The sequence below is a fragment of the Typopeltis vanoorti genome, chromosome 14 (genome assembly GCF_054136105.1).
Source record: "Typopeltis vanoorti isolate ZY-2024b chromosome 14, IOZ_Tvanoo_1.0, whole genome shotgun sequence".
Taxonomy (NCBI): domain Eukaryota; kingdom Metazoa; phylum Arthropoda; class Arachnida; order Uropygi; family Thelyphonidae; genus Typopeltis; species Typopeltis vanoorti.
The window spans coordinates 26,109,266-26,136,590 of record NC_143562.1 but is presented as its reverse complement, the minus strand read 5'-3'; the positions used below and the strand labels follow the sequence as shown (position 1 = coordinate 26,136,590).

The following is a 27,325-nucleotide window of genomic DNA, read 5'->3' as shown; positions in this document are numbered from 1 at the left end:
GAGAGAGAGAGAGAGAGAGAGAGAGAGAGAGAAATCCGTCGTCATCTTGGATCACATACTTTGGGAAACAGACAAGTTGTTAAAAGAATCCTGTCTGATCCGAGTTAATCAGCCTCCGATGAGGGGGTTCAAATAGTTTTATTCTCCAAGAAACTCAAAAAAGAACACAGTTTATTTTTAAAAAGGTTTGTTTAAAAAGTTTATACTATTTCGAGAATGAGAGCCTCCTTAGCTTAGTCGGTTTTCACGAAGCTCTTTACTTTGAAAATTACGTTGGAATCCCCGTTGATTTGTTATAGAACGCGCCACCAGTTGGTTTGTGTAGATTGCAAAGAATTTTTATCAGAGCTTTTCAGTGGAAGGCGAGTTCGTCGATTTCATACGGAGATAGGGGTTTTTCCTTCCGCATCTAGGCAAACCTACCAGGAGTACGCTCGCCATTTATACACAAAAATATATATTTAGGCATAAAACTAATCACTTTATCCTAAAATTATGATTAAAAGCCAATCTGAGCAGATCGGTGGGCCTTGTATCGGGAATTATTATTATTATTATTATTATTATTATTATTATTATTATTATTATTTCAAGAATATGAAGATGAAAAGTAATCGAACCTTCTTTTATGTTAAAGATTTCAATATTACGAGGATTAAAGATATTCGGAACGCTACGACTGTTTGGTGTTAATGTTATGTTAAGCAAATCATAGTCTATATTCCAGTTATGAGTCAGCAGTTTGAATTGAAGGAGGTACAGATAACTTGATGTTAAATCAGGCGTGAGATAAAGGTGCACTGTGTTATTCGTCATCCATATGGATAGCATTATGAAAGTGGCATTAGACCAGATATCAAAAGTGGAAATGCTAATCTCAGTAAATCGTTTTATTCAAATGATGTTGCACTACTAAATAAACCCAGTACAAGTCTGGAGGATTCCTTAACTAATTTGAATAACTGTTGTAACAAATTTCATATGAAAATCAGCAATAAAGAAACAAAGATTACGAAAATAGACAGAACTGAAAACATTAGCTTCATCCTGAATGGGAAACCTATAGAACAAGTAAAATTTTCAACTATTTAGTCAGAATGTTTTAGTGAAAATGGTAAATTTTGTGAAGACGGTAAAACAAACAACAGAATAAGCACGGATGGTATGCGATGAATCAACTGAATACATTTATATGGAATAACAGAAAAATTATTCATAAAATGAAGCGACTGTATAAGCACAATGATCGAATCACTTTTAAATCAGAGTTGGGTTAGAAATAAAACAGTCAGTCAAAGACTGTAGACCACAGATATGAGAGTTCCGAGGAAGATTAGTAGAGTGAACAGATGACATCAATGGCAGTATCATATTAAAAATGAAGATATTAGGAAAGAACTGGACATTGTTAGCATTCTGCAAAATTAGATCATGTAAAAATAAATAAAAAATAGAATAAAGTATAAAATTCATAAATCAAACAAGACAGAAAAAAAAATCCTTATCCTACGCGGTACTACGTAATATAGGTTTACAGCCTATCGTGGGCAGGAGACGCATGAAAAATTCAGAAATGTAGGGGTAGATCTGATGTCAGGTGATATGGTCACTTAAACACAGAATGTAGAGGAAATATTAGCAAGGTAGTTGTATTATGCCAATATGACAGGGAAAAGACCCACAGGAAGACCGAGATCTAGGTGCATTGATGCATCCAGAAGTGCCTTAGAAGACTGAAATATAAGATCTGACTATATCGGAGTCCTGATAATAAAATACCAATGTGGAGGAAGATTGTTGGTAGTAAGTTAATAGTAATGTAAAAGTTTCATGTAGTACTTTCACTGTATCCTACACTGTTGAGAGAGAGAGAGAGAGAGAGAGAGAGAGAGAGAGAGAGAGAGAGAGAGAGAGAGAGAGAAAGCAACGATTGACCTGTTTCGGTATTCATGAACATGATGTACTTAATAATGCAGTAACATCAACTAAAGCAATAACTTATAAAAAATTCTGCTAGTTATGGTTCACTACAGAAAATAACAACAATAGACAGGACAGGTATTAAACAACAGTACCGATGTGCCTTTGATTTATTTACTTTTTAACTATTGACAGAAATAATAATAGCATTCTACACAATGTTACCATTCTATGAAGGTTAACAATGAAACTAAGCCAATTATAAATCTGAACGTTGACATGCAATACAGTAATTTCCTTTATATGAAAGGAGGCTTCACGGCATGACACTATTACATACAGTGAAGCGACATTCACAGGGGTTCCTTATGAGATTGCTCATTCTACCTTACTAACGCCGGATTCTAATAACATTCACAGTACGAAGCCAGGTCACTAAATAATAATAATAAAAAAAAAGTTACGTATAAAAATCCTCTGAGTTGGTTAATAATGTAAATCTCACATGTTATATGGTAGAGGAGGAAAATTATGAGTATTTCATCTTCCAAAATATTTTTTTTTCCCTTTCGAGGCTCTAATCTAATAAAATATGAAGTGAAATATTTCTTTCGCGTCACTAAACCTCGTTATTCGCTATTTATATTTAAATATGCCAAGAATGTTTTTAAATAAACATGGAAATAACTTCTCAAAATTCTTAACATGTACCAAGTAAAGCTACACATAGGAGGTGTATATATATATGCAGTACGCATGCTCCGTAAACAAATCGATATCTAACATTATACACCAACTGAGAATCGGTGCCTGCATCCTGATAGTCGAAATAGGACAGTTTTGGTAGTCACGTTTGAATTTGCTTAATCGGGAAAGAGGGAGCATCGGGATAAAGAGTAACTTGTTTTTCCAGTCAATGATTGTGCATTTTCTTAATACTTGTATGGAGAATTACTTTACATTTATAATTAAATTCAGTATTGAAACTAGATATCTAATTCAGTTAGTGTAGAAAGATACTTCTGTTCAAACAAAAGATGTTCAATGGAATTTTATTTATTTATTTTTTTTAAACTTGAAATTGTTTTTGGTGATAACGTTTATATGAGTGAATAATATATAATACATAATATCTAGTGACAATTATTTTATGGTTGATAGCATCTCACCCTTTAGAAATGTCTTACCCCAGAAGGCATTCTAAAAATTATGGCACAGTTTTGCTTCTGTCGATTCTATGTTTCTGTATGGAAATAAGAGATTGGAATAAATCCTACTCTGTTCCGAACTAATACAAGATTTTTCCCCATTGCTAATTCACTGATATCATCACTTTATCATGAGTGTATATGGACTCAAAGCAACATCTGTATATTGGTATTATTGTCCGTGCCAAACTTATGTCATCGTACAGGTTCTGTGCATTTTTTTTTCAGGGAAAAACAAACTTCCTCCACAAATTAAAATTCTATAAGTCCTATAATTTCTAGGATTGCAGTTATTTGATTTATTCGATTAGAATAGGATAAAATTGTAGTAAATAAGATTGGTTTTCTGGATATTCTGTTCTGTCAATTATAAAAATAGATTCCATCGATTTTTATAAAAAAAATATTTGTTAGGCATTAAAATAGCCCACCTGTGACTTGCATTTCAGTCCAATCTGATTTCTTCATCATTTCTAAAGGTGTAAAAAAAAATCTCCTCAAAGAAAGTCTAATTTAACCTTCGCCCGTTTACCATTTCTTTCCGGTGCTACTTACTGACCTATTGATACTTTAAATCGTATTTCAAGTTAGAGTATCTTGCTTCAACCTCCTACCCGCCACCTTTTTCCCACCCCACAGTTTCTTCTATACAATCCGAGATCCGTAATCCAACAGTCATTTATCTCCCAAAACCACGACACGTGCCACGTATCCATACCAGAAAGCTACAAAAGATAAAATCAATATATGTCTCTTCTACCAAGTTCCAATACAAGACTCAGAAGCTGGTGGTTGTTAAAACTAGCCAAGCTTAAAGATTGCAGACGGCGAGAGAGTTTCAAAATACAAAAACTTTCTTAGATAAAAGCCTTCTTTCATTCATCTCACTGGATGTGATTTCTTCCTCATTGACTTTGGAAGATCTTCTATCAATTGAAGCGATCTCATGCTATCTAACTGAACTAAAACTTCCAAAATTAAACAAAAAAAAATAAACGAATGAAAAGGAAAGATTATCGCGAAGTCAGAAATAAACCCTAAGATTTTGTATCTGTTGAAAATTCTGTTGAAAATAAAATGGTAGAAAGAGAAAGTAACGCTAAAGGATAATAAACGTAAAAAGGAAGGAGAAATTGATACAAGCGAGAGAGAGAGAGAGAGAGAGAGAGAGAGAGAGAGAGACGATTCGGAGTTTACAGATAAATGGGAAAGTCATTCCAAAATAGTTGATGATTTATTACCAACACATTCTGTCTATTCCTAAAAAATACTCAGTTTGTTTTTCTGTCATAATTTAAAAAGAAATAATATACACCCATATTTTGTAGTGAACCTATCACTACAAAATACGCAATTTAATTCGATCAATGATAACAGTAAAAAAAATATATTTTTTACTAGAGATTACCGGTTATCATAGGATACTATGAGATTGATATACCTTTACGTCGGATGAATACATTCTGGGTCAGTTGGTCTTCTGTTGACATTTAATTATTACTTCCTGGTTACCATGACAACTTCGTGTCTATCATATATATGCAGTAAATATGTCGATTTCTAGCTGCATGCTGTGTTTCTGCTTCAAGGTCGAATAATGTCACTTGCTTAAATACAACTGGATTTTTTTCTCTCTTCCCAACGCTTTCGATTATTTGTGAACTCATTTGCGAGAAAGTAGACCCTAAAAATAAAACAACGATTAAAAGAAATGTGAATAATTCCCAAATAATAAAAGACACAAATACATGAATATCAGTATATTAGAGAGAGGTTACTGTTTAGATTAAAATATTTATACAAAACTATAAAGATCTGGGTATCTATTTTGAACTTCACGCTACTTTTTTTTTTAATCATGATAAAGGACAATTTTAAAAGCGAACGATTATTCAATCTATAGCCATCAGAAAGACAGCGGAAAAGTTAAGAAGGAAACAAACATTTAAAAATGTAATAATACATATGAATACTTGTGATATAAAATTGAGGAAAATAGAAAAAAAATCCTTAGCCCACTTACAGTACAAAATGTGTGTAAGTTAGCAAAAATAATCTTTCATGGATGGAAACAACACGCAAAAAAATTCTAATATTTAGAAATACGTGAGAGAGTTTAAAAATACTATTTAGAGGGAATGAAGGGAAAAAATTGGGGGGGGGGTGAACATTGAATGAGAGGGAACGGGTTATGCACCTATTCTGGAGAATGGCGGAGGAAATACTGATGCAGTTTTCTGATAAATAATAATAATAATAATAATTTTATTATTATTATTATTATATTAATTTATCAGACCAAATCTGAGCACAGATGTTGTCTTATCAAGGCCTGTAAAAAGACAAAATGACTTCCTAATGATTGCGAATGTCACTATAAAATACATCGACATCATCATCATCATCATGAAATTCCTGATATATACCCTCAAGAGATGTACTATAAAATGCATGAGCTGAAAATGAAAGCTAAATAGAGATTAATTGGACTTGGTGAGAATAGAGTTATATTGATCAACCTAACTGATCTTTTATGCACGCAGTGATTATGTGAAAGATAATCTTCTATGAGGTATATTGGTATTATTATTACTCGAGTAAATCTCTTGACCTCTCTCTCTGCTGAGATTTTTTGATTACATATACTGGTATCCAAAAGCTAAGGACAAACTACATTTTTACCTGTATATGAAAATATTTTCATGACTACAGCCAAATATGGACATAAATTGATTGCCAACATACTAATCAATTATATTACATAAAAATGGTATACATTTTGTACAAATTAAATTGCAATATGCTTTAAGCAAAAGTTACAAATTTCCTAAGGACGTAGTTAAGTTATTAATGTACAGTGCTTACAGAAAACTATGGCGAGAGACAATTCAGTATGGAATATGTCTACCCCGAACTGCGATGTGGTTCTCACAATGTCGTACCATGCTTAGCACCAAGCGATTCAGTTCTTGAGGCAAACTGGCCCATTCCTCCTTCGAAGCAAAGATCAGGCTTCGTTTGTTTTCTGGAAGGGAATTTAGAGCAGCAATGCGTCTCCCTATTGCTCCACAAACGTATTTTATGGGATTGAGATCTGAGTGTATGTGCTGGCCACTCGATTCGATTAATATCCGCGGTCTCCACTGCTCGTGTATGATGTGGTGTGACATTGTCATCCACGCAAATGAATTCTTTGCCTACAGCACCACGGAAGAATCTAACAAATCTAACATGACGTTGAATAACTTCGTTGTAATATCGTTCACTAGTCATAGTAACCTTTTTTTCAGCACTTGTAGCTCGGTGCGTCCATTAAGCATAATGTCTCCCCACATTATGACCCCAGCACTGCTGTATCTATCCCTTTCAAGAACATTCTCGCGATGTTAAGCAGTACCACTTTCACGCCAGATCAAGTGTCGTCTAGAATCGAAGGAAAGACTAAAATGAGTCATCTGTAAAGAGTACATTAGCCCATTGGTGTTTCAATCAGTTTTTATGGATGTAACACCATAAAACGTGCTTTACAATTAACTGTTTATAAAGGGACGCAGATTACAGGCGTTTGGATGTATACTTGCAGACGTCGAAATATCCGCTTATCCGTGCTTGAATTGAGTCGACTTGCAAGCTGACCTGCCGTGCTGCGTCTATTATGTTTTGCTATTATAACCAAAATATATCTTCATGCTCTGTGTTAGAGCGAGGATGACCCCCTAGCAAACGTCTGTCGTTCCAACGAAACTCTGTCCAGAGCCTGGATACAACGTTATGCGAGATTCCAAATTCTTCAGCCGTATCAGTAATTCTGCGGCCTTCTTGAAGCTTTCCAATAATTCTTCCCCAGGTGAAATTATCCAGATGATGTCCTTAGAGACATTACAAAACATCCAAGTTGGCAACTTTATTCCTTCAATGAAAACACAATTCGCTTAGCGCAGCCTTTTGCCTTTCATCCTGTTGAGTGCTACCACGTGATCCCTTTGCGTACGATTCAAAAATTTGATTATGTACTCGTTTTCTGCTGCTAGAAATCGTCAGTTATACAAATCACCACAAGCCGATTCGTCTGAATTTGCGATTGCAATCTTCAAAAATAGTGTTCGTCCCTAGGTTTTGTATTTGTGCGAGACAGTTGTATAATATAAGGTGATGAAATGCAATTTATTTGATGAGACAGACAACAAGAACTACAAAATGATGGATGGTTGTAGTTTATTGTTGAATTAGAGGAGAGAAAATAGGACAGCGAGGTGAGAGGTCCATGTATTATCCATGTTATTCTTTTTGTATTCAAAGGCTTGTCTGCAAGATCCCGAAAATGAAAGTTTGTCTGTTTGCAGAATATTTGTCGCAAGTCCTGCAAAAACTTTAAGTTTTGCAAGATTAAAACAAACAAACAAATATTCACCATGATTTCGTATGAAACTGGCTGTCTAGGTGATTTAGTGGCTTCCTTTATAAAAGGTTCCAAAAGGAATCACTATAAGGATATTGCTAGTATCCTGAACACGATCGAACCAAATACTTTTGGTTAGAAATAGCAAATGTAGTAACCTCCTCGCAAATACACAGACGCTCTTATGTAAATAAAGACGTTATGCAAATATCAAATATAAATAGTGAACATTTGTTTATTCAGGAATGGTTTTAATAGTTAATAGTTATTATTTCATTTGCGAAGTATACTTTGCATTCTTTTATTTTGAGTAAGTTGCTATTTTATCTTTTGTTAATTTTAAATTTGAAATAAAACAAAATTTCAATTTATATGTTTCGAATATATGTTTAATATTTAATTATATATTTAATATATGTTTCGAATATAAATATAAATATTATTTTTTTTGTTTCACGTTTTGAATAATATATTATAAAATGCATATAACCGAAAGGTGAAATATTTTTAACAACCATTAACAACCTAAGTTTGGAATATAATGCCTTATATTGATTAAAATGTATTTTCTTTCCTGGAGCTCGTCTATTTAACTTGCCTGAGGTGAGTGGGAAGAAGCGGAGACTACTTATTCTGCCCTTTAATATCAAAGGTCACAGAATCAGCAGTGAGCCAATTTCAGTAATGCGAAATTAATAAGTCTTGTTGAAATTATCATCAGCCCGGTTGTCTATTTGAATGATTACTGCACTTCACGTCGAGATTAATAGTTGATATTATTTCATCGTTCATCCTTAGGCAAAGCACGAGGGATAGAGTTTCAAATTAATAACTGGCGCTCAGAGATTATTATTATTATTCAGTGATGGCTTGCGATATCGGGAATAGCATTGAAGATAAAACTGTAATTAAAAATAAAACAGGAAATTTCAAGAAAGGCTGAGTTAGATGGTCTCAAACAAAGGCATCATTTTTTTTCCCTTCCAGAATTCCATTTTATCATTCATACTAGCGCTATATTGGCATCATAACCTAAGTTCTTTCTAGTCGTAGTTCTAATCAATTATTGACGTACATAAATGTCTGGATGTAAACTTACATCAATCTTAAATTCCATGCGCAAAACATAAAATATAATTTAAAAATAGTTTTGTTTTTATGACAATGAAATATTTTGCGCACGCTCTGTGCGTGCCTTGTATAATTTCACTCTTGGCATAATGCCAAGAAGTAGTGAGGAAACTGATGGTATTGAATTGGAAATTTCGTATAATGTATTTGTCGAATCCGAATGAAAATCGAATTTGGAGGATTACAACTTTTTAAATGCATAAAAATAATTCCCATTAATTAAATTATTTTTTTTATTTTTAATTGAATTTTTAAGATATTTGTAAGATCGACTATTCGACGTAAATGTTCGTGAACTAATTTCGAAGGAAAGTGTCATAAGATATGTAAGGACTGGGAAGTAACGAAGCTGTAAAACAACCGTTATCGATTTGGTCAGAAAAGTCCTGCATAAATAAAGCAGAATGAGCAGGAGCATTGTCGTGATGAAGAAACCATTGCAGAAATTTTAACAAAATTGTGGTTCGCAAACCAACTCTTGGGAATAATTCATAATGTACAATTATTTCCTGAATGTAAAAAAATAGGATTAAGACTGGAAATTGCTTACTGTTCTTCTAGGGAAGAGACAAATGACTGGCTCTTCAAGTGAGAAGGCTGTTGTTTGGTGTCCGAATCTTATCCCTAAATCGACGTTTAGTTTTATTCCAAAAGTAACTTGATATTTAGTATTTCCTTGTGGAAGAACGGCCCAACATCCATCGTAATCAATAGATCTTACTCCACGTTTAAACTTGTAAAAGTAATCAAATGTTTTATCCATGCTCATTGTTTCTTCTGGGAAAATAAGTTCCAACACCTCGAAATCTGGAGGTAAGTTCTGAAGTAATGACATCTGGCGGTAAGTTCTGAAATTTTTGGATCACATATCATAGATATCCTAGTCTAAGAAGGAGGGGAAGAGAGAAAACTCAAAAGATGCTATTTATAGTGAAAGATGAAAGAATAAAACAATACCCACTTGAATCCATTGTTGTTCATCAAAAAATAATTGTGGTGACCTTTTTCTTTTTCATAGCTGTTCATCACCAGCTCATGATGTCGAAGTGGTGGTTATTTTCGGTAGGATTTCTGTACATCATTCTCGTAGTAGCTTCAGCACCTGCAGATTCAAATGGGGAAAACAAAAATGAAGCTGTAAAGTCAGATAACGAGGATAATTCAGTCAGTGAAAAAGGTAAACAAAATATATGATTTTATTTTATGTTCAAGAAGTTATTAAAGTGTAGTAGCTAATCATATGATGTACTTTTAACTAAATAGTGAATGCTATTAATTAAAAATAACAATTACTCTTAAATTTCAATTAGGAAGAAAGGTTAGGATGCACTAATTTTATTAATTTTCTCTGCAGCTAATAATTTAAATAAAAGTGATCCAAACAACTAAATAAATGGAAGGCATTTTTGTTAAGTTCAGGAATTATTTGAGAACGTAACACAGCCTTAAGGAACCTAGAACATTAAGAAGCAAAAACAGTACAAGTAATGGCTTTATTTTCGTGCTTAGAGAATTGTTCAACTCTGTTCTCTTTCATATTTCATCATTTCGATTCGGTCCCTTAAATAGTGTTTAACACTCGGTACAAAACAAACATCAGACTTCACCTCCACAGATAATTGAATTTTTGCCCACATTGCTACAGCTGTGGGCCTCTAATCTTTCCCATATATTCATACATGAATATGTAAATGAACATTCGTTCCGCATAGAAAATGGCAGCGTATCATAATCTTTTTCGTATTCTTCAATTTATGTATGTGCATTTTAAATCAGTAGAATGTGTCTCGTATCTGTTTTTATCAAATTGCAAGCGGTAAAAAAGAACAGTATTAAAAATAATCATTTGGACTATTACCACACGTACATGGTGAAGGCGTTTTTAGTAGCCCAGGTGGGGATATCTATGAGATTTGAAAAATTTTAACATAAGGTACTGTTGTTTTGTGTTTCCAAACTCGAATTACTTCCGTGTTTTTCTATTATTATTATTTTCAAACGGATGAATCCGACCAACGAAAGGCTGCATACCTATAGTACGTAATCATGACCGTAAGTAAGCTAAAGATTTTTCTATTTTTATTAATTTTATACTTTTTTTATATCTGTATCTATTTTTTAACATAATTCCGAACCTCTAGAGACGAAACATGTAACGCCACGGCCTTGCGGTGGTGTCACATCGGGCGGTGGAATTCATCTTCCGCCCAAAGACATTCACAAACATCCACACTGATAGGATTCGGAATCCACAATTGATTGGAGAGCGAGATACGCTGACCATTCGGCCAACCAAGCCAGCAAAGGGATTTGAAGTTCCTGATTATGTTAATAATCCTACACATCTACTGTGAAAGTTCTAAATGTAAAAACTCTTAACTAGAACTGCTGTAACTATTACATAATGTCTTAAAATGTTGCAGCTATTTAAATGAGATGGCAATAAGTCATCATTATAACGGAACTGTGACTGGCTAACTGAGTATTTTCAACATGCAGCCAGTGCACATGGACGGCAGTCTTGTAAAAAATCCGGTCTGATGACCATGTTACTTGCGTAGAGATGGTAGTCAAGCTGAATATTCAGCTAAAAGAAAGTCTCGCCCATTGAGAATGTTACAGACATTCTAAATTGCTAGATGGAATCTACCAGTAACATGCAACTAACAACGACACGAGTGTAGGTTTGGAAGCAAGGAGCCTTCGGATGATAGTATCTGCGTTCAAGTGGGTGTGGTAATGGGAAAATATCGTTACTGTAGTCGATTCCAATGTGGAATGGTAGCAGGAACTAAACGGGTCAGCAAGACTGTTTTAGGAATTTGCTCTGCTGGGATGTCCATGTGCTGTAGTGTCTCGGGTAAATCGAGGTGTGATAAACAGAAAACATTAAATCAACATTAGGAGTGTATCCGGAAGTAGCTGATCGATGCAAGAATTGGACAAAGAATTGACTAACAAGAGTACCACGCCCGTGTTGAGCTCTTTAATATAACTTGCCTTGTTACCTAGCAAGTGTCCATAAATAGTTACAGGAACTTGATACCTTGAAGTACCTTTACTTCAACGAATGGATTTCCTTCATCCCTCGGATCTCAATTCTAGTGAACATTTCTGAGATGCAGCGCACGGAGATGTTTGCGACAAGGATCGATTGCCAACAAATCTGATGGAACTGAAAGAATAGATCACGTTCGCTTGGGGATCGGCTACCTATGGAGCGTTACTGGAAGCTTTGGCATTGATGTCCCAAATTATCAAGCTGCCCAACACGCTATTAGAAGGTATCACTAAGGACTTGATCACTCAATGTAAAGTGTTCCAAACGAGGCACATTTCACCATTAAAACCAATACAATTTTCGAAGTTAAAGAACAACTGATTCATTATTATATTATCTACAGTATATTCCCATAGACCAGAGAGAGATTATCGTATTGTGTGTGTGTGTTTTCACTGAAGACTTATTGTTATCGGTCTTTTTATAAAATGATTCACAGTAACAACAACTTAGCACTTGTTCAAACAGATTCTATAATTCATTTTTATAAAATTCCACTAATGCTTAGAAAACCAGAATTTTTTAAAATAATAAGTAACAATATATTCCGATGTTTGTTTACTAGGATGCAACACAACTTTTTGTCAAAACAATTTGGATAATTTATGGATTTAAAAAAAAAAAAACACTCAATTGTCTTTCAAGAAGGACACATCCTTTCAAGAATGTGGCATATTTTCTAAGTATTTTCAACCAAAACTGAGTTAACTAGCCTTAAAACGAGGTAGGATTTTTATTTTCTTCAGACTTGTCTTTCCAGAGTCCTAATTTACATAATCAACAAGGATAGCATCCATAAAAGGCTTTACAAAGTTTATCGTAAACATTGTAAAGGCTGTATGCAATTTTTCATTCATACATAGGTCGATATCTTCTATACTAGTGATTAAATCAAATTAAAAAAAACTTGAACTGCTACATAATAATAATATAAATAATTCATTTAGGTATTCTGAGTATTCATTCATACATATCGTAATAGATGGATTTTTATATTAGCTGGTCTCGTGCTTTTTGCTTGAAAGGAATTCTGCAACACTTGATGTGGAGTTTAGCATGTTTAGCCCGTGTAGAAGGAAGTCTGGATAAAACTCCAAGGTGTTTGGAAAATACGCTTTGTTTGGAGACAGTTGAAGCGAAGTACTATGCGTGACCTTTCTGGGGTTCTTTTATAATTATCATTTATATTTTGGTGCGGTTTATTATAATTCAATTGTAGAAGTAGTCGTCAGAGAACATGGGTCTTGTTGCACTTTAACAGAGAGTGCAGCATCTGGCTTTGTGTCTACAGGCTGTGAATGCCGTTTGTGTAGATACAGTGATAAGCGCTAAAACATGTCATCTAACGAACAGAACATACAGGAGAGGAATATTAAGTTCGTCTTAAGTTCATTCCAATGATGCCACTCTGTATCTTCATTAACTTCGGCAATATTTCCTCTTCTTTGGTCTTTTCTGGGCCTTTACGACCTAAAATCTCTACGGAGATCTTTGCCAATATTTTTCATCATTCATTTGTCTCGTCTTACAGAGAAGTGTATTTGCTGAAATTGTGGCACCACATAAGCCACCAATTGGTATGCTTCGATAAGAGAGAGCATTACTCTAGATAGGAACCTATTTTGCAAAGTATCATCAGTTCTTTAGCTAGCTAGCTAACTATAAATAGGACACTACCACCGAACAAGTGATCCTTTCCTTTTTGGTTCCTCTACGGACATCCCACAAACACCGGAACGTATCGCAATCAATGCCTCACAGAATTTTCCCTGAAAAGCATTTCACAAAGAAAGCATAAAGCCCCCTTCACACGTGTCTTCATCCCCAGCTGTAGCCGAGATCCAATTTACGAAGTCCTTCGCGCGTGGGAAGAAACATCCCATGCAACATTAGTGCGATGTGTTTCGCAACACACGCCAACTCAGATGCGATGCCGGAAGAATCGATCGAATGCTAGAAGGCATTGAGGGAGTGGCGAGTGTTGAACAGCCGCGTGGGTGGAAAAGGTGAAGAGACATAAGTGGTAGCATGCCTTGGAGCACAAACAGTTAAGGGTACATAGGGAGGGGTCTGTTCATTTACGCACGTATTATTTTAGTAACCTGGATAACTGATCGATAGAGCGAAAAGAGAAAGTTTTTGTTGTATATATAACGAGTGTCTCTTTATGAATGCAAAGTATAGTAGAGACTTAAATGCAGCCTTTTAGTGTAAACCTTTTAATACATCCCAGATATTTCTACATCTTCAAACTTCAATGAAATATCATCCATTATCCAAAGACTTTCACCTATATTCACAGTTAGACTCGAACCTTTGGATATTGTGTATATGGACAGGACAGGAAAAATTTACTTCTGTTAATTATATGATCAGTAATCCTCAGGTAAAACAAAATTTAATATAATAATGTGTGAGATCCAAAATTACACCTTCCGTACTGGTTTTAGCAGCGGTGGCTCGTGCATAGGCACTGCGGAACTACAGCATCCTCCCCAATTTTTCTCGCTATATAAATATATTTATTAATTTATTTATATTTGCTCGTAATATTTAATTTTATCATCCACAATCCTATATAATTCTCTTATTTTGTATTAAAAATGATAAAAATCCATCTTGTAGCACTCAGGAGGGAGAAGGACCTAGCAGCAATGTGTTTACCACAGTGTCATATTGCTACGCGCGCAAGCATATGCACTTCATAGTTGAGACGCGAGCGATTAGCGTAATGCGGCACTGTCCGTCGCGCAGTTCCACTGTTGTTTATACGCAGTTTGCCCCAGTAGTAGAGTGTTCGTATTGCTTATCGTGTTTACTCCGTCTCTTTAAATATTTGGACATTCCAATTAAAGGATTTAATTGTAATGTCCAAAAATTGTAAATCCATTCCTTTAATTACAATTAAAGGAATGGGTTTTATTTTAAAGTAATTTTGAATTATACCAAACTGTATAATTTTATCGATAATAAACAATATTTTTTCATGTTTAATTTTTTTTAAATTTTTACCATAATTTTGATATTTTATCCAAACATGTATACACTGTACTTACAGTGTGTACGTATATTTCGATGCAGCACTCCCACTATTTCAAGCCACGAGCCGCCACTGGGAGTCAATTCTAAAAGCAAATGAGTTATTTTTTTCCCTGCTTTTAGTATATCTACTAAATATAGTAATACTATCAGGCACATTTGTATTTTTGAACAAATTAAAAAAAAAATGAATGTGATCGATATCTAGTGGGAGTCTAGTTATGAATGGGATAGTATATCAGAAGTATATTTTAAAAAATATTTTCAAAAACTTTAAAATATTTTAAAGTAATGTGGATTAATATTTTCTTAGTAAGTGTAAGCCTAGAAACATAAAAACATTACCGATAGTAAATTTAATGGCCTATAAAATGATTATGTGTGAAGAACAGAATACACCTTAAAGTGTTGAAAATGTCAATTTGATAATTGTAATAAACATATCTTTGATTGGACACTGTCAGAGAAATCTTGATTGTCATTGTACTATAGGACTGAAATGAGTTGATTTTTTTTATTACAGCAATCAAATTATTTGAGTGTGCGTTCTTTTGACCAGCTTGCGCCTTGACAAGCATTTTTATATGCAAAACCAGACCGAGTACATTTTTAGTACTTCATATTTGGGATTATGGACACTCATCACAGATTTCATGTGTTATTTAAGGAATTTACTGCAGGATAATCAGTTTATTAGCAACGATAAAATTTCAAATAATAATGTTGTTCAATTGTAAATATATTAAAAATAACCTTCGTGTTTACCTCACACATCTATAGCTGACAAAGGTAACAGCAAATGTCCGTCTAAAATCATTGATGGATCTGTGGAGGAGGGATGATCTTCCCAGCCCTAAAAAGAAACAAATGTTTCAATTTTTCACATAAACACACAAAAATATAAACTAAACAGTAAATCAAAATATTTTGACCACTCTGATTATTTCACAATTAGTTATTCTTCATCGCCATGTGGCAACCGTATCTCAACTTTCACGGTAATATTGAAAGTGTGTGAGACAAGAGACGACCTAATAGACTTCGAAAAAGAAATATGATTGCAGGATATCAATTGACGCGTTGGTACGCAGGGTTTCCAGACTACGTAAAAAATTAAAAAAAAAATAAAAATAAATTATAAAAATTAATAAAAAATATCTTATTAAATACATACAGATATATATATACCGATATATACAGATATATATCAGTGTTAGAATTATATTAATCCCGTTAAAGAATTTCATTTAATAGAAGTCAACATTGCAGTCTATACTTATATATCATAGCTTAAGTCAGACTTGCCATACATCTGATTATAATCAACATCCAAATCAGATGAATATTAAATTATTTAAAAAAATAAATAACTAATATTTGAAGGAATAAACAGCTTTAGCGGATTTATTTTATTTACGTGCTATTTCTGTGCACCAGAGATCATTTTTTTCTCATTCTTAAAAAAAAAAAAAGAAATATATAAACAATTAATTATTTATTATAACATTATAGTTCCATCTTTTACATTTGCAAATATGCTTGTTATTAATTTACCTCAGAGGGCGCCACCATTCTACTTATCTTTTGGTTTTTGTAGCAAGTGAAAATGACATAAATATGGGTTAAAAGGTTTCCAGCTTATGTACACGACAATGGAATCACACACCTCTGCAGCTACATCAAAATAGCATTACAGAAATTATTCAGTGCAATTATGCAACTTTTCAAATATGCATAGATGCGAATTAGCTTTTTTGATATTGTACGAAGTTACAATATCAAAAGTTACGAAAGGCAATATCATTTTTAGGATTAAAAGTTTGCTTCAGAATGGCGATGTTACTCTTTGTGAGTGAAACGAAATAAATGTAAGTTGCTATTTTGTCGAATTTTGTCAAAAATGTGCATACCTTTTCGTGTCTTTTTTTTTAAGGATTTCTTCTTCACACAGACAACAACCTTTATTTCCATCCATTAATAAATAAATAAATAAGGGTCAAACAAATATCAGAATGACTATGAACTCTTTTTTTTTCAGAATTTCGACGCAAAACAATAGCTGTTATTATTTCTTCCTTGATATCCAAAGAAATTTGTCTTATGATGACTCAATTCGTCCGTTCCCAAAATAAAACAATAAACAATAAAATCAGCTCCAATCTTTTCCCAATGGTTTGAGGGACATACGTTCTTCCGAGTACCACAAGGAAGTGGTGGATTAGAAAGAACAACACGTGCTTATTGGTTGAAAAGACCTGGATTCGAATCCCATCAAATGTCTCGTGATCTTTGATTGGGATGAGATAATACCTTTGGTCAAACACCAACTAACTGTAACTCAGTTAGCCGGTCTTTGATCAGAGGTTTTCCTCAGAAGTTAGGATATTTTTCTTCTCAAAAACGGACGAAACAGTCGACGAATATTGCTATATTTTAATTTCATTAATCCAAGCCTGTTCTCAAAAGTCAAAAAAAAAAAGTATCAAGAAAGAATAAGACTAAATAATTAAACAACACCATTTTGAAAGAAGTTAAAATGCAAGATAAAATGTTACAGTTAAAATGCAAGAGAAAGCTTTTACAGTATTTATGAACCGTAATATTCTGTCTGTGCACAAGTACGCATGAAGAAGGAAACTGTCGCTTAAAAAAAAATAATAAAAAAAACGTGTTTTAATAATTAAGGAATAAAAAACAAATCACACTGGATATTATAATGCATTTCTAAATTTTCTTTAGTAGTTTCATAAAAAAAAGGCATTAATTTAGTTTACACACTGCAAATAATAGCCGGATAATAATAATACTTACATATTCTCTTCAAGTTTTTTTTTTTTTTTTTGAAACTACAACAAAATTGGACGCAGTCCAACATTTGTAGAACGAGCATTTGCAGGAAAATAGACTGTCGCTTTGTTTGCATTTTAGTAGTTTACAGCGCCAGTTTTTGTGTGCAAATGCCAGTAGCTGTTTTACAAAACAAAACAACAAAATACTCGTTCGTGAGCTTCTAATTAGATTACAAGCTGCACGTCTGTTGGTTGCCTTTCAGCCTACCTTGTAATGAGGCAGTTTCTAGCGAATTCTAGTCCTTTGCAGCTGTTCTAAAAATTGCTTACTATAATAACCAGTTTCCATTCAGGTTCGTTTTCTTTCTGGCAAATCTCTATTCTCTAGATCCTCAAATGATTTGCATTTTTTTTATTATTGCCAATCTATCTTTCGTTAGACAACTTCCCTCTTCTTAAACTCCCAAATTGATAATTTAAGTCTGTTCATAAGTGTTGTTCATTTGACGGACTGCACTTATTCATTTCTTCTTCCAAAGTACACACGTTCTTTAAATAAAATCTTTTTTTTTTTTTTTTTTTTTTTGCGTAAGCAATTTTCGTTCGCTGAAATAATAAGAATGGTGAACGCTGACGAAATGAGAGAGAACACGCTGATTAATATTTTTTTCATTCAATGCGCGAGAAGTGGTAGTGACGTCAAACCATGGCTGTCATTCAAAGAACGTCACGTGAAGCTAATGTTAAATGGCACGCATACAAGAAGCAGATTCCAAAAGGTGGAAAAATGATAGTGAATGATGACGTCATTGAAGCCAGGTCAATATTTATAATGGATAGATAGCGATAAGAGAACGACTAGAGCAGGTTAAAAATAGATTTTAGTAGCAAATATATATTCGGAATTTGCAAATATATATCCGTTTTTTTTTAATGAAGCAAGGAAATGAAATATAAATATAACTGAATAGGGATACTACCTAGATAGATTAGCAATATTATTATTATTATTATTATTATTACAGTAATAGAAGCGAGTCCTCTCCATTACAAAAATATGAAATGTTTATTTTCAAGGCAATTTCTTATCTATGTACTCGCAAGAGCTGGTGATGTTAGCGCCCTCTATTAATTAACATTCTCTTTATCTCTTATTGAGTCGACAGGTTTAACTTTTCAGTTAAGAGAGCTATTTTTTGCTGAAATCCTCTATTGTGGCTGTCAGAAATGAACAAAAATTTTAGTAATTGTTCACATCAACCTTGATAGTTTTTTTATTCTTTTTTCTTTTCTTTTATAAGAAATATCCTCGTGTTAGATGTTTTTCTAGTTCACGATTATAATGAGTGTACTGTGATTTACAATCACATAAAGAAGATATTGAAATAATAAGGAATACAGCTAGCGAGTGTTACCGAAAGATGTTAAAAGAAAATCTCTCAAGTTCCGTGTAATAAAAGACCAAAATGCTTTATCTATATTGGGTAAGCTTCCAGAATTTTCTGACTGTGGATTTTATATATCTTTTCCTGATTTCCTCTGTTTGGGTCATTTTGTTTTGTGTGGATCATTATCGTGTGTTTGATGAATGAAGGTTGAAGTGGGATGACGCCCTTTCTGTGTTAAATGTAAGTCGTATAATGAAGGCGAGAGGAGTGTGAGGAGATATTTTTCGAAACAAATAATTCTCTCAGACATGATTAACGGGGTTCAATAAGAAAGTGAAAATAGAATAGAATAAACACGCCATATGTTTCTACTAGTAATTTATAATCTCCTGTCTTCGGAGGTAATAAATTTTTCTCTGTGTGATAGATTTATAAATTCAAGAGTATTTATCATTCACTGCCAGATTCGAATAACTTCAAGGAAGCAAAAAAAAAAAAAGGATGAATTTATGATAAGTAGTGGTAGTTCACGATCCTACTTCTAAGCAGGATCGTGCATAGGCACTGCGGAACTGCAGCACCCCCAATTTTTCTCGCTATATAAATATATTTATTAATTTATTTATATTTGCTTGTAATATTTAATTTTATCACCAACAATCCTATACAATTCTCTTATTTCGTATAAAAAATAATAAAAATCCATCTTGTAGCACTTAGGAGGGTGAAGGACGCTAGCAGCACTGTGTTTACCACAGTGTGATATTGCTACGCGCGCAGTTCCACTGTTGTTTATATGCGCATATGCGCCAGTAGTAGAGTGTTCGTAGTGCTTATCGTGTTTACTCCGTCTCTTTAAATATTTGGACATTACAATTAAAGGATTCTTCTTCTTCTATTACGCGTTATTCCCGCTTCCCATGCAGGGTCCGCGTGTTACTTTAGATGCGACTTCTTGTTAGTACTACTCCCAACCGACCCGTCGCCTGGTCTGCCGCTGGGGGGGGATATATTTTTGACTGTAGAGGCGTATGTTCATGGGGCCGGTTTGCCTGTTTGCGGGATGAAAAACGCCAGATAAACTGGCGGAAAAAACCCTACTGACCGCGCTCAAGACCGGCTAACTTGGCTATGCCTGAGGAAGATCCTCAAATTCCTCACGTCTACAACGGGAATCGAACCTGGGACACTCCTTCCCCAGGCATATGGTTGCGAGGCGCAAAGCCACTAGGCTAACCGCGCGGGTACAATTAAAGGATTTAATTGTAATTCGATAATGAACAATATTTTTTCATGAAACAAAACAAGAAGAATATATTTTATTTTGAAGTAATTTTGAATTATAATACCAAACTGTATAATTTTATCGATAATAAACAATATTTTTTTTTATGTTTAATTTTTTCTTTTTTTTTTACCATAATTTTGATATTTTATCCAAACACGTATACTTACAGTATGTATGTATATTTCGAAAGTTGCAGCACCCCCACGATTTCAAGCCACGAGCCGCCACTGCTTCTGAGAGTGACTTGGTAGCTCATCCGGCATCGACAATGCCCTGTGGTTGGAAAGACCTAGGGTTTGAATCCTGTTTGGGATGTAAAGTACCTTTATAAGAATTTATTCATCTGAAGGGTGATTTATTCAGTCTCATACGCAGGTGACCGTAAAAATAGCAAAACGGCCAGACGAATACAAGTAATTAGCAGGCAAAATACACGATTATCGTAAGCTAATTTGTTTCGCGGTTCCGAAAAGTTCCAGATTTTGAGATAAGTGGCAACTAGTAGTGGTAGAGCTCATAGAAAACCATAACATAAATAGTTATCGTTTCTTACCAGGATTTAGGAAAAAATAATTTAAAAAACAATTTAACATTGTGCCTGTCTTAGATAGATGGCAGCAATAGTATGATTTATATCACTATAATTCTATGAATGAATCGGTGAGATACAATCCATATTTTTGCATTACTGTTTTTTAAACGATCGTTATTTAAAGAAAAAAAAATGAGCTAAGTGATTCATGTCTCGCTTTTCAAATTTAAAATCAACAACTTCTAACTGCCTCTATTTCAAACAGAAACAATATTCCTGTGATTTAGATCCTTTTCATTTTCGGATGTTTGTAAATTCTAATTGTTTGGATAAGTTTAGAGTCATCATACTTTAATTCCCAATTCGAACTAGCTTCAAGAAGGTTGAAAAACTGTTTAACAGAAGACCCCAACAGTAACGATTTTTTTTCTCCTTTTCGGACACGGAATCAATCATTTAACACCCGAGTTTTAGACAACTACACACGAGCTTGGGCTATTTCCAATATTTTTCCGTACTAGACTTAAAGCCACACTAAACTATAAAAACTCAGTTTCAATGAGATCCAAGAAAGTCTAAAAACTGCAAGAGAAAACGGTTTCTTTAAAAAAAAAAATTCTGCAGCATAGACGGAGCTGTCTTTTACCGAATGCACCAAGGATGAGGGATACTATTCATTTATTCAATATATTGCAGCCGCTAGAATGGAGCAACTTTTGAAACGTCTCAGTAATATTTATGAGAGGATCAGAGTAAAATTTCCATAGTTGTTGGCACATTCAAGATGGCAACAGATGTTGCAGGAAAAAAAAATTGCTGAATCAGGAGTTTTCTAAAGCGGTGAATGTTTGGGAGATTCGAAAGAGAATTCCAGAATGTAATACAACATCTTGACACTTGTTTTTTTTTATATTTTAATCATCGTGAATAATAGCGTCTCACGTAGAAACTAAGCCATAATAAAAGAAATGGTAAATGCTGACAATGCAGCTTTAGAATTCGGGCGAATATATTGATAAAGAAGCACCTGCATTCGCTGGCGATTTGCTTAGTCAGTACAATAAGTGCAGAAGGAGGACCCTAAGTGATATTAGGCCCTTCGTCCTCAAAAATCTTAAAGAAGGTTCGAGATTTAGTCTAAGAAACGCTTGTCACCAGGTTAAGTTAGCTTTGCTGATAAAAAAAAAAGGCCTAATAAAGTCTAGAAATCCAGTCATAAATGAATTTTGAAAACCAGTTTTTTATTATTATTTTATTTAACTAGCGACGTCTCTATACCTGAGTTCTCAGAGGTAGTTACTCGATCGTGGTTTATGATAATAAAAATCTCTGTACATAACAAGAATCACCAAAAGTGTATAAGAGTTACCGAAAATATGACATTACAAAAGTTGATACGATGTGATACAATGTCGTATCCTTTTCTCTGATATTGGAGAGATGGTCCTGCATTCATCGTGGGTTAGTCTGATATCTCTGCTGTCTGATGAGTCCCGGTAAACCGGGACTTATCAGACAGCTTATCTCTATTGTCTCTATTGTCTGATGACTGTCTCTATTGTCTATTATCTCTATTGTCTGATGAGTCCCGGTAAACCGGGACTCATCAGACAATAGAGATAAGTTCTCTTTATCAGGGCTCCATGTCACATGGCACCAGTTTTGACGAACTCTGCACTGCTGTGCAGAGTTCGTCAAAACTGGTTCTTTGCGTAGAGTCAACTTGAATGGTGCCTTCTTAACATACCCCGGTTGGAAATGCTTTCACTTGTGGTCGCAGCCCCCCTCAAGAATCAGTCGGTGACTAGACATCGTAGAATTTCGTCTTGCTGTCAGCGCCAGATAGCGGTATGTTCTGGTTCAAGTAGCCCTCGGTCTACTTGGGCCAGTTCTTCTTGTAATGGTTCCTGACTCCTGAAATGGCATCCATAGTGCGAAAACGATACTTCGTAACACATTAAGCCAATGTGTCACTTTCGCCTGCCAAGTTGCCCGGGTTCAAGTCCTCAAAAGGCCAAGAATCTCAAGGAGTCATTTAAACGATAATGACTTGCCATCCTGAAGCGACTGAAGATGTAGCTAACTTATAGAAGAAGCTAAAAAATGGAAACGAACTTTGATCGAACTCGTATTTTTATAGCCATGAGTAATCTGCATGTGGACATGTTGAGTTGAAGATTTATTTCTATTGGATACTTGGAATTTGCATACCAGAACATATGAAATATTCGCTTTCGGAGACACTGTTAAAAAGGAAATATTTAGAAAAAAAAATAACAGTTTATTCTGTTAATTTTGTTGATGGGAGAAAGAGAGAGAAAATCCTTTCTTGCTAGAAAACTTTAAGGTTCAGAAAATACAAAAGAAAAGCACCAATCCGTAATTTCAACTATGCCCTAATGATCACTTTTAAAAGACAAGAAAACTAAACCTTCTTTTTATCTTTTCTTTCTTATTTGCAATCCTCTTTAAAACTCCGTGTCTGAAAATGCGTTTCTTGTGTGGAATGGTACTTAGTGTCACGTCAGCGTTTAACGACGCTTGAGAATCCTTCTGACAACACACACACACACACACACACACACACACACACACACACACACACACACACACACACACACACACACACACACACACACACACACACACACACACACACACACACACACAGAGAGAGAGAGAGAGAGAGAGAGAGAGAGAAAGAAAGAGAGAGAGAGAGATACAAAACAACAACACGAACCGTACAGAGCTTTTCAAGTAAGATAAGTCTACACAGCGCAGTTCAATTCGAAGCCCATTGTTTGTCCTTTTTTTGTAAGTTGTGTTTGCTCAAAAATCACCCTTCGTATCTTCGAAAGCATTTCAGTTTTCACATAAAGCTCGCAATTTTATTTTTAGTCCGTTTCTTTATATACTTTTAGGTAAATATATATAAACCATGAACGTAAAGCAAATATATAATACTTTGTGATGTGTATATCTTGTTTATCTATTTTACTATCATACAATCACATACGTTACCATAGATACGTTAGTATTAAACAATATGACGTATCATATAAACAAGTGGATTCCCCGCCCCTCTAATCAATATTTTATATGTTTTGTGTCAATTTGAACCCGGATTGTAGTGAATGCGTCGTGCCTTGGTAAATATACTTAAAACGTGATGTCTAATTGATTTGATTTAGTAAACACAAAAATCGACTGGTTCTACTTATGTTTTATATTTATACTTGTCATTCATTTTTCTAAGAAAATTCATTTTTAAAATATATTCTTTCTAGGAGTCTCAGATCGCGATGTACCTTTTTTTTTTTTTTTTTTGTAATCATTGCTGTATATTGATGCACAAGAGTTGAAGAATATCTATGAGTTGAAGAATATCTCATTGTCTAATATGTTTCTTTGTTCTTTTCGAAACTTCATTTATTAATTCACAACACTTCTATTTCGTACTCTCTGAAAACTGGTGCACATATTTCTTATTGTTGCAGCTATAATTGCAATTTCAAAGCAAATTACAATAAAACAGTTATGAAAACTGATCTGTCTAAAACAAATTGCACTCTGGTTAGCACTGGTTTTGATTTGCTAAGTAATGCGGTTTCGTTATATTTTTAGTGTGAATGCAGTCCGCTAGCTATACTGAGAATGCTAAAATCTCAGCAAACGGTATGTTTCCCAATCACGACAAAAAAGAGTAACGAAAGACTACAATAAGAAATTAAACTATTTACTTTGGAATGAAAACGGGGTATTGAGTGTAAAAGTATTGACTTATTCGCCATTCAAATACATCATTCATTTCCAAGAGCTAAAGCTAGAAGACTGTTTATTAGTTCATGAACTATGGATTGTAAATAGCTTTTAGTTCGTTCCACGTGGCATGAAAAGATTTCTGCAATGCACTCGTATACAAATGTTAGCACTGATATGCCAATTGTGGTGAAATAAAGAGAAGCAATGTTAAGTCACGAGATGAAAAGTTATTGTTTATATTTTAGAAGTATTACGTACGCAGTAATCTGGTTTACTTATTTATAAATAACATCATTTTGAAAAAGACTAAATGTTCAGTTCGATTTTAAAACCAGAACATTAAGTACTACGTATAGATTAAGGGCAAGATAGTCCGCGAGATCTACTCCAGAAACAAAATAGGGTTTTTAGTATTTAAGTCGGTAACGAGGAAGTGGCTTTCTTACATCGCGTTAGACGATACTAATGCTTAGTACCTCGAGCTGGAAATGGAATATCAAAGTATCGAATGTCATTATCAAGGGTCAACTCTGGGAATAAAAAAATTCAGGGAAAATCTAAGCAAACATGAAAATGATGTTTACTGTTGCCTATGGATGTGCCTATGGAGGATATTCTTCTTTACCATGATCTTTTGTAACAGTAAATGCACAGTATTCATTTCTTCATGATCATATCCAACTTAAAATGCATCGCAGATGAAGATATTCAAAACATTGGAGCACTCACCCAACCTTGAAATGAATCTATAACTCCGAGTTTCTTCACTAAAATAGCTTGGTAGGAACAGGCATCTGCAACACAAACAGGACATCTTACACAGCTGTTCTACAGTTGAAATTTACACTTTACCACACATTAGGAGAACGATAATACTAATAAGTGGCGATTATATTGAACTCATGCACGATAATTGTAATAAGAAATTTGCTTGTTCCGCCATTACTCTTTTGCATTCGTATAAGTAGGAGATAAATCAGCAAGTTATGTATTTATAATTTGCTGATCGGTCAGAATGCACTACCTATTTAAATGAGGTCTATATTCTCTGTCCTTTGTCAAGTGATTTTTTACAGTTATTCTGGATTTTTACGGTTACAAAAACATCAGTGGGAGACTAGCTAACAAACTATTTAATTAATATTTTGTTCAATAGTTAAGAGATGGTGTCAATAGTTAGCTTTGAGTCTATCAATTATTATGTGAGTTTTTTAAGGTACTAAAATATTTTAATTTTTATCTACTTTTTCTTAGTCATGGTATGGTGTTGTGTTGGGTCCGAAGTCAAAACCAAAGTCAACTAGTTCACTTGAATTCGCGTATAAACCATAGAAATCATTCCGGTAGAGGGAGTGCATTATATATAGAATTTATCTAATTTTTTTAAACCGAAGTAAATAACCTATTTTGTGATATCATTTGATTTTGATTGCAGATAAGAGGTCCCAAGAAGACATCATGTTTGGGAATCAACAGAACAAACCTGCTGGTATGGTAGACGACATGTTATCATTTCCAGATAGGAAAGAAAGCAGTGATGGCGACAGTAACGACTCTAGTGGAACTTCAGAAAACGCCACTCAGCACGAAGCAAGTAAAGGTAAGAAATTTTACTTGTGTTTCATTAAGTCTTCACTTTGATCTGTTATTAAATATTATCTGGTGATTGTCCTCATTGTCTCTGACTCTATTTGATTTGCAAATGTCGACTTGGTACCGACCAATCAGTATGACCGCAATGATAAATTATCATTTTTGTTGTCGTTCATAGATGGCGCAACTAGTCATTCCGTTTTGTGAAATCATGTCTACGTAATAAGCATGTTTAAACGAATGCGTGCATGCTAATTACAGTGGTGTTTCCATTTCAATGATCTGATTTTCATATTCACTGTCCTTATTGAGAATAAATTGTTCATACGATGATTTGTCTGTAGGTCAAGAAGAGAGCAAGAAAGTACAGAGAGAAACTTCTAAGGCCAAATATGATGAAGACGGCAGGTTTGATTATTATGATTATTTAGATGATTCAAACTTTCGCCTAGGTGATGATGGATACGATGGTCAGTCAGGTAAGAAACACGAAAGAAGAGTTTTAGAAACATTTTCGTTTGCTATACAAATTTTCTGACTATAGAAAAACGTTTAATTTAAAAAAGAGAAGGGGTTGGGAAGTAGCTACAATCTATAGAAGGTGCAGCTAAGCCTTTCTACTCTGCCAATAATGGGTTAGCACGCGCACCTGATCTACACACTATTGAAATTATTCAACCCGAACAGCGTGGAAGGTCCTCTATCCAAAAGCATCGGCTCCATGGGGATAATTTCCTACCTTGATTATTTTAGGCCAGGTTAACTCTACCGGGTTATCGCAGTATAAGTGCTAAATATTCTGATATAATCGATAACATGAAGAAAACCAATGACTCTCTCTCTCTCTCTCTCTCTCTCTCTCTCTCTCTTTCTCATCGAATAACTAATAACTTCTCCCTTGTGGAAGAATAGCTATAAATTAGAGTCTATGCCTTCACTTGGAGGTGAAGGCATAGACGCATCCAAGTTCGCGTCCGTATTTCCGTGTGTCAATTTTTAAAAATGGACCAAGCTCGAAGAAGAGGAAACCTTCGGACAGCTGTCCACTTTATGGGTATAAATGCACGGGATCGAATTAGAGATACGTATGACAGTCAGGACAAAATAATTCGTTCTAGATCGGTTCTGTCGAATTTTTTAGAATTATAATATGCTCAGTATTAGTAATCCATCAGCAAGTTGTGAATATTTTCACCTCACTGAACAATTACTTTA

General features: G+C 34.3%; 1 protein-coding gene across 3 annotated transcripts in view; it reads left to right on the top strand.

Annotated features, from left to right (window-relative positions):
* LOC150099319 (uncharacterized) overlaps positions 1 to 27,325 on the top strand; it is a 69,431-nt gene that overhangs the window by 28,301 nt on the left and 13,805 nt on the right. For 2 of the 3 annotated variants that reach the window (XR_016549341.1, XM_090403606.1), the window contains exons 2-4: positions 9,677 to 9,835; positions 25,953 to 26,117; positions 26,455 to 26,589. Coding sequence is in view for 2 of the 3 variants with exons in the window: in XM_090403606.1 (XP_090259732.1) it covers positions 9,694 to 9,835; positions 25,953 to 26,117; positions 26,455 to 26,589 (442 nt within the window). In the remaining variant the exon portion in view is untranslated. Of the gene's footprint in view, positions 1 to 9,676; positions 9,836 to 18,719; positions 19,032 to 25,952; positions 26,118 to 26,454; positions 26,590 to 27,325 lie in introns of those variants that run through there. The other variant, XM_090403607.1, reaches the window with a different exon arrangement.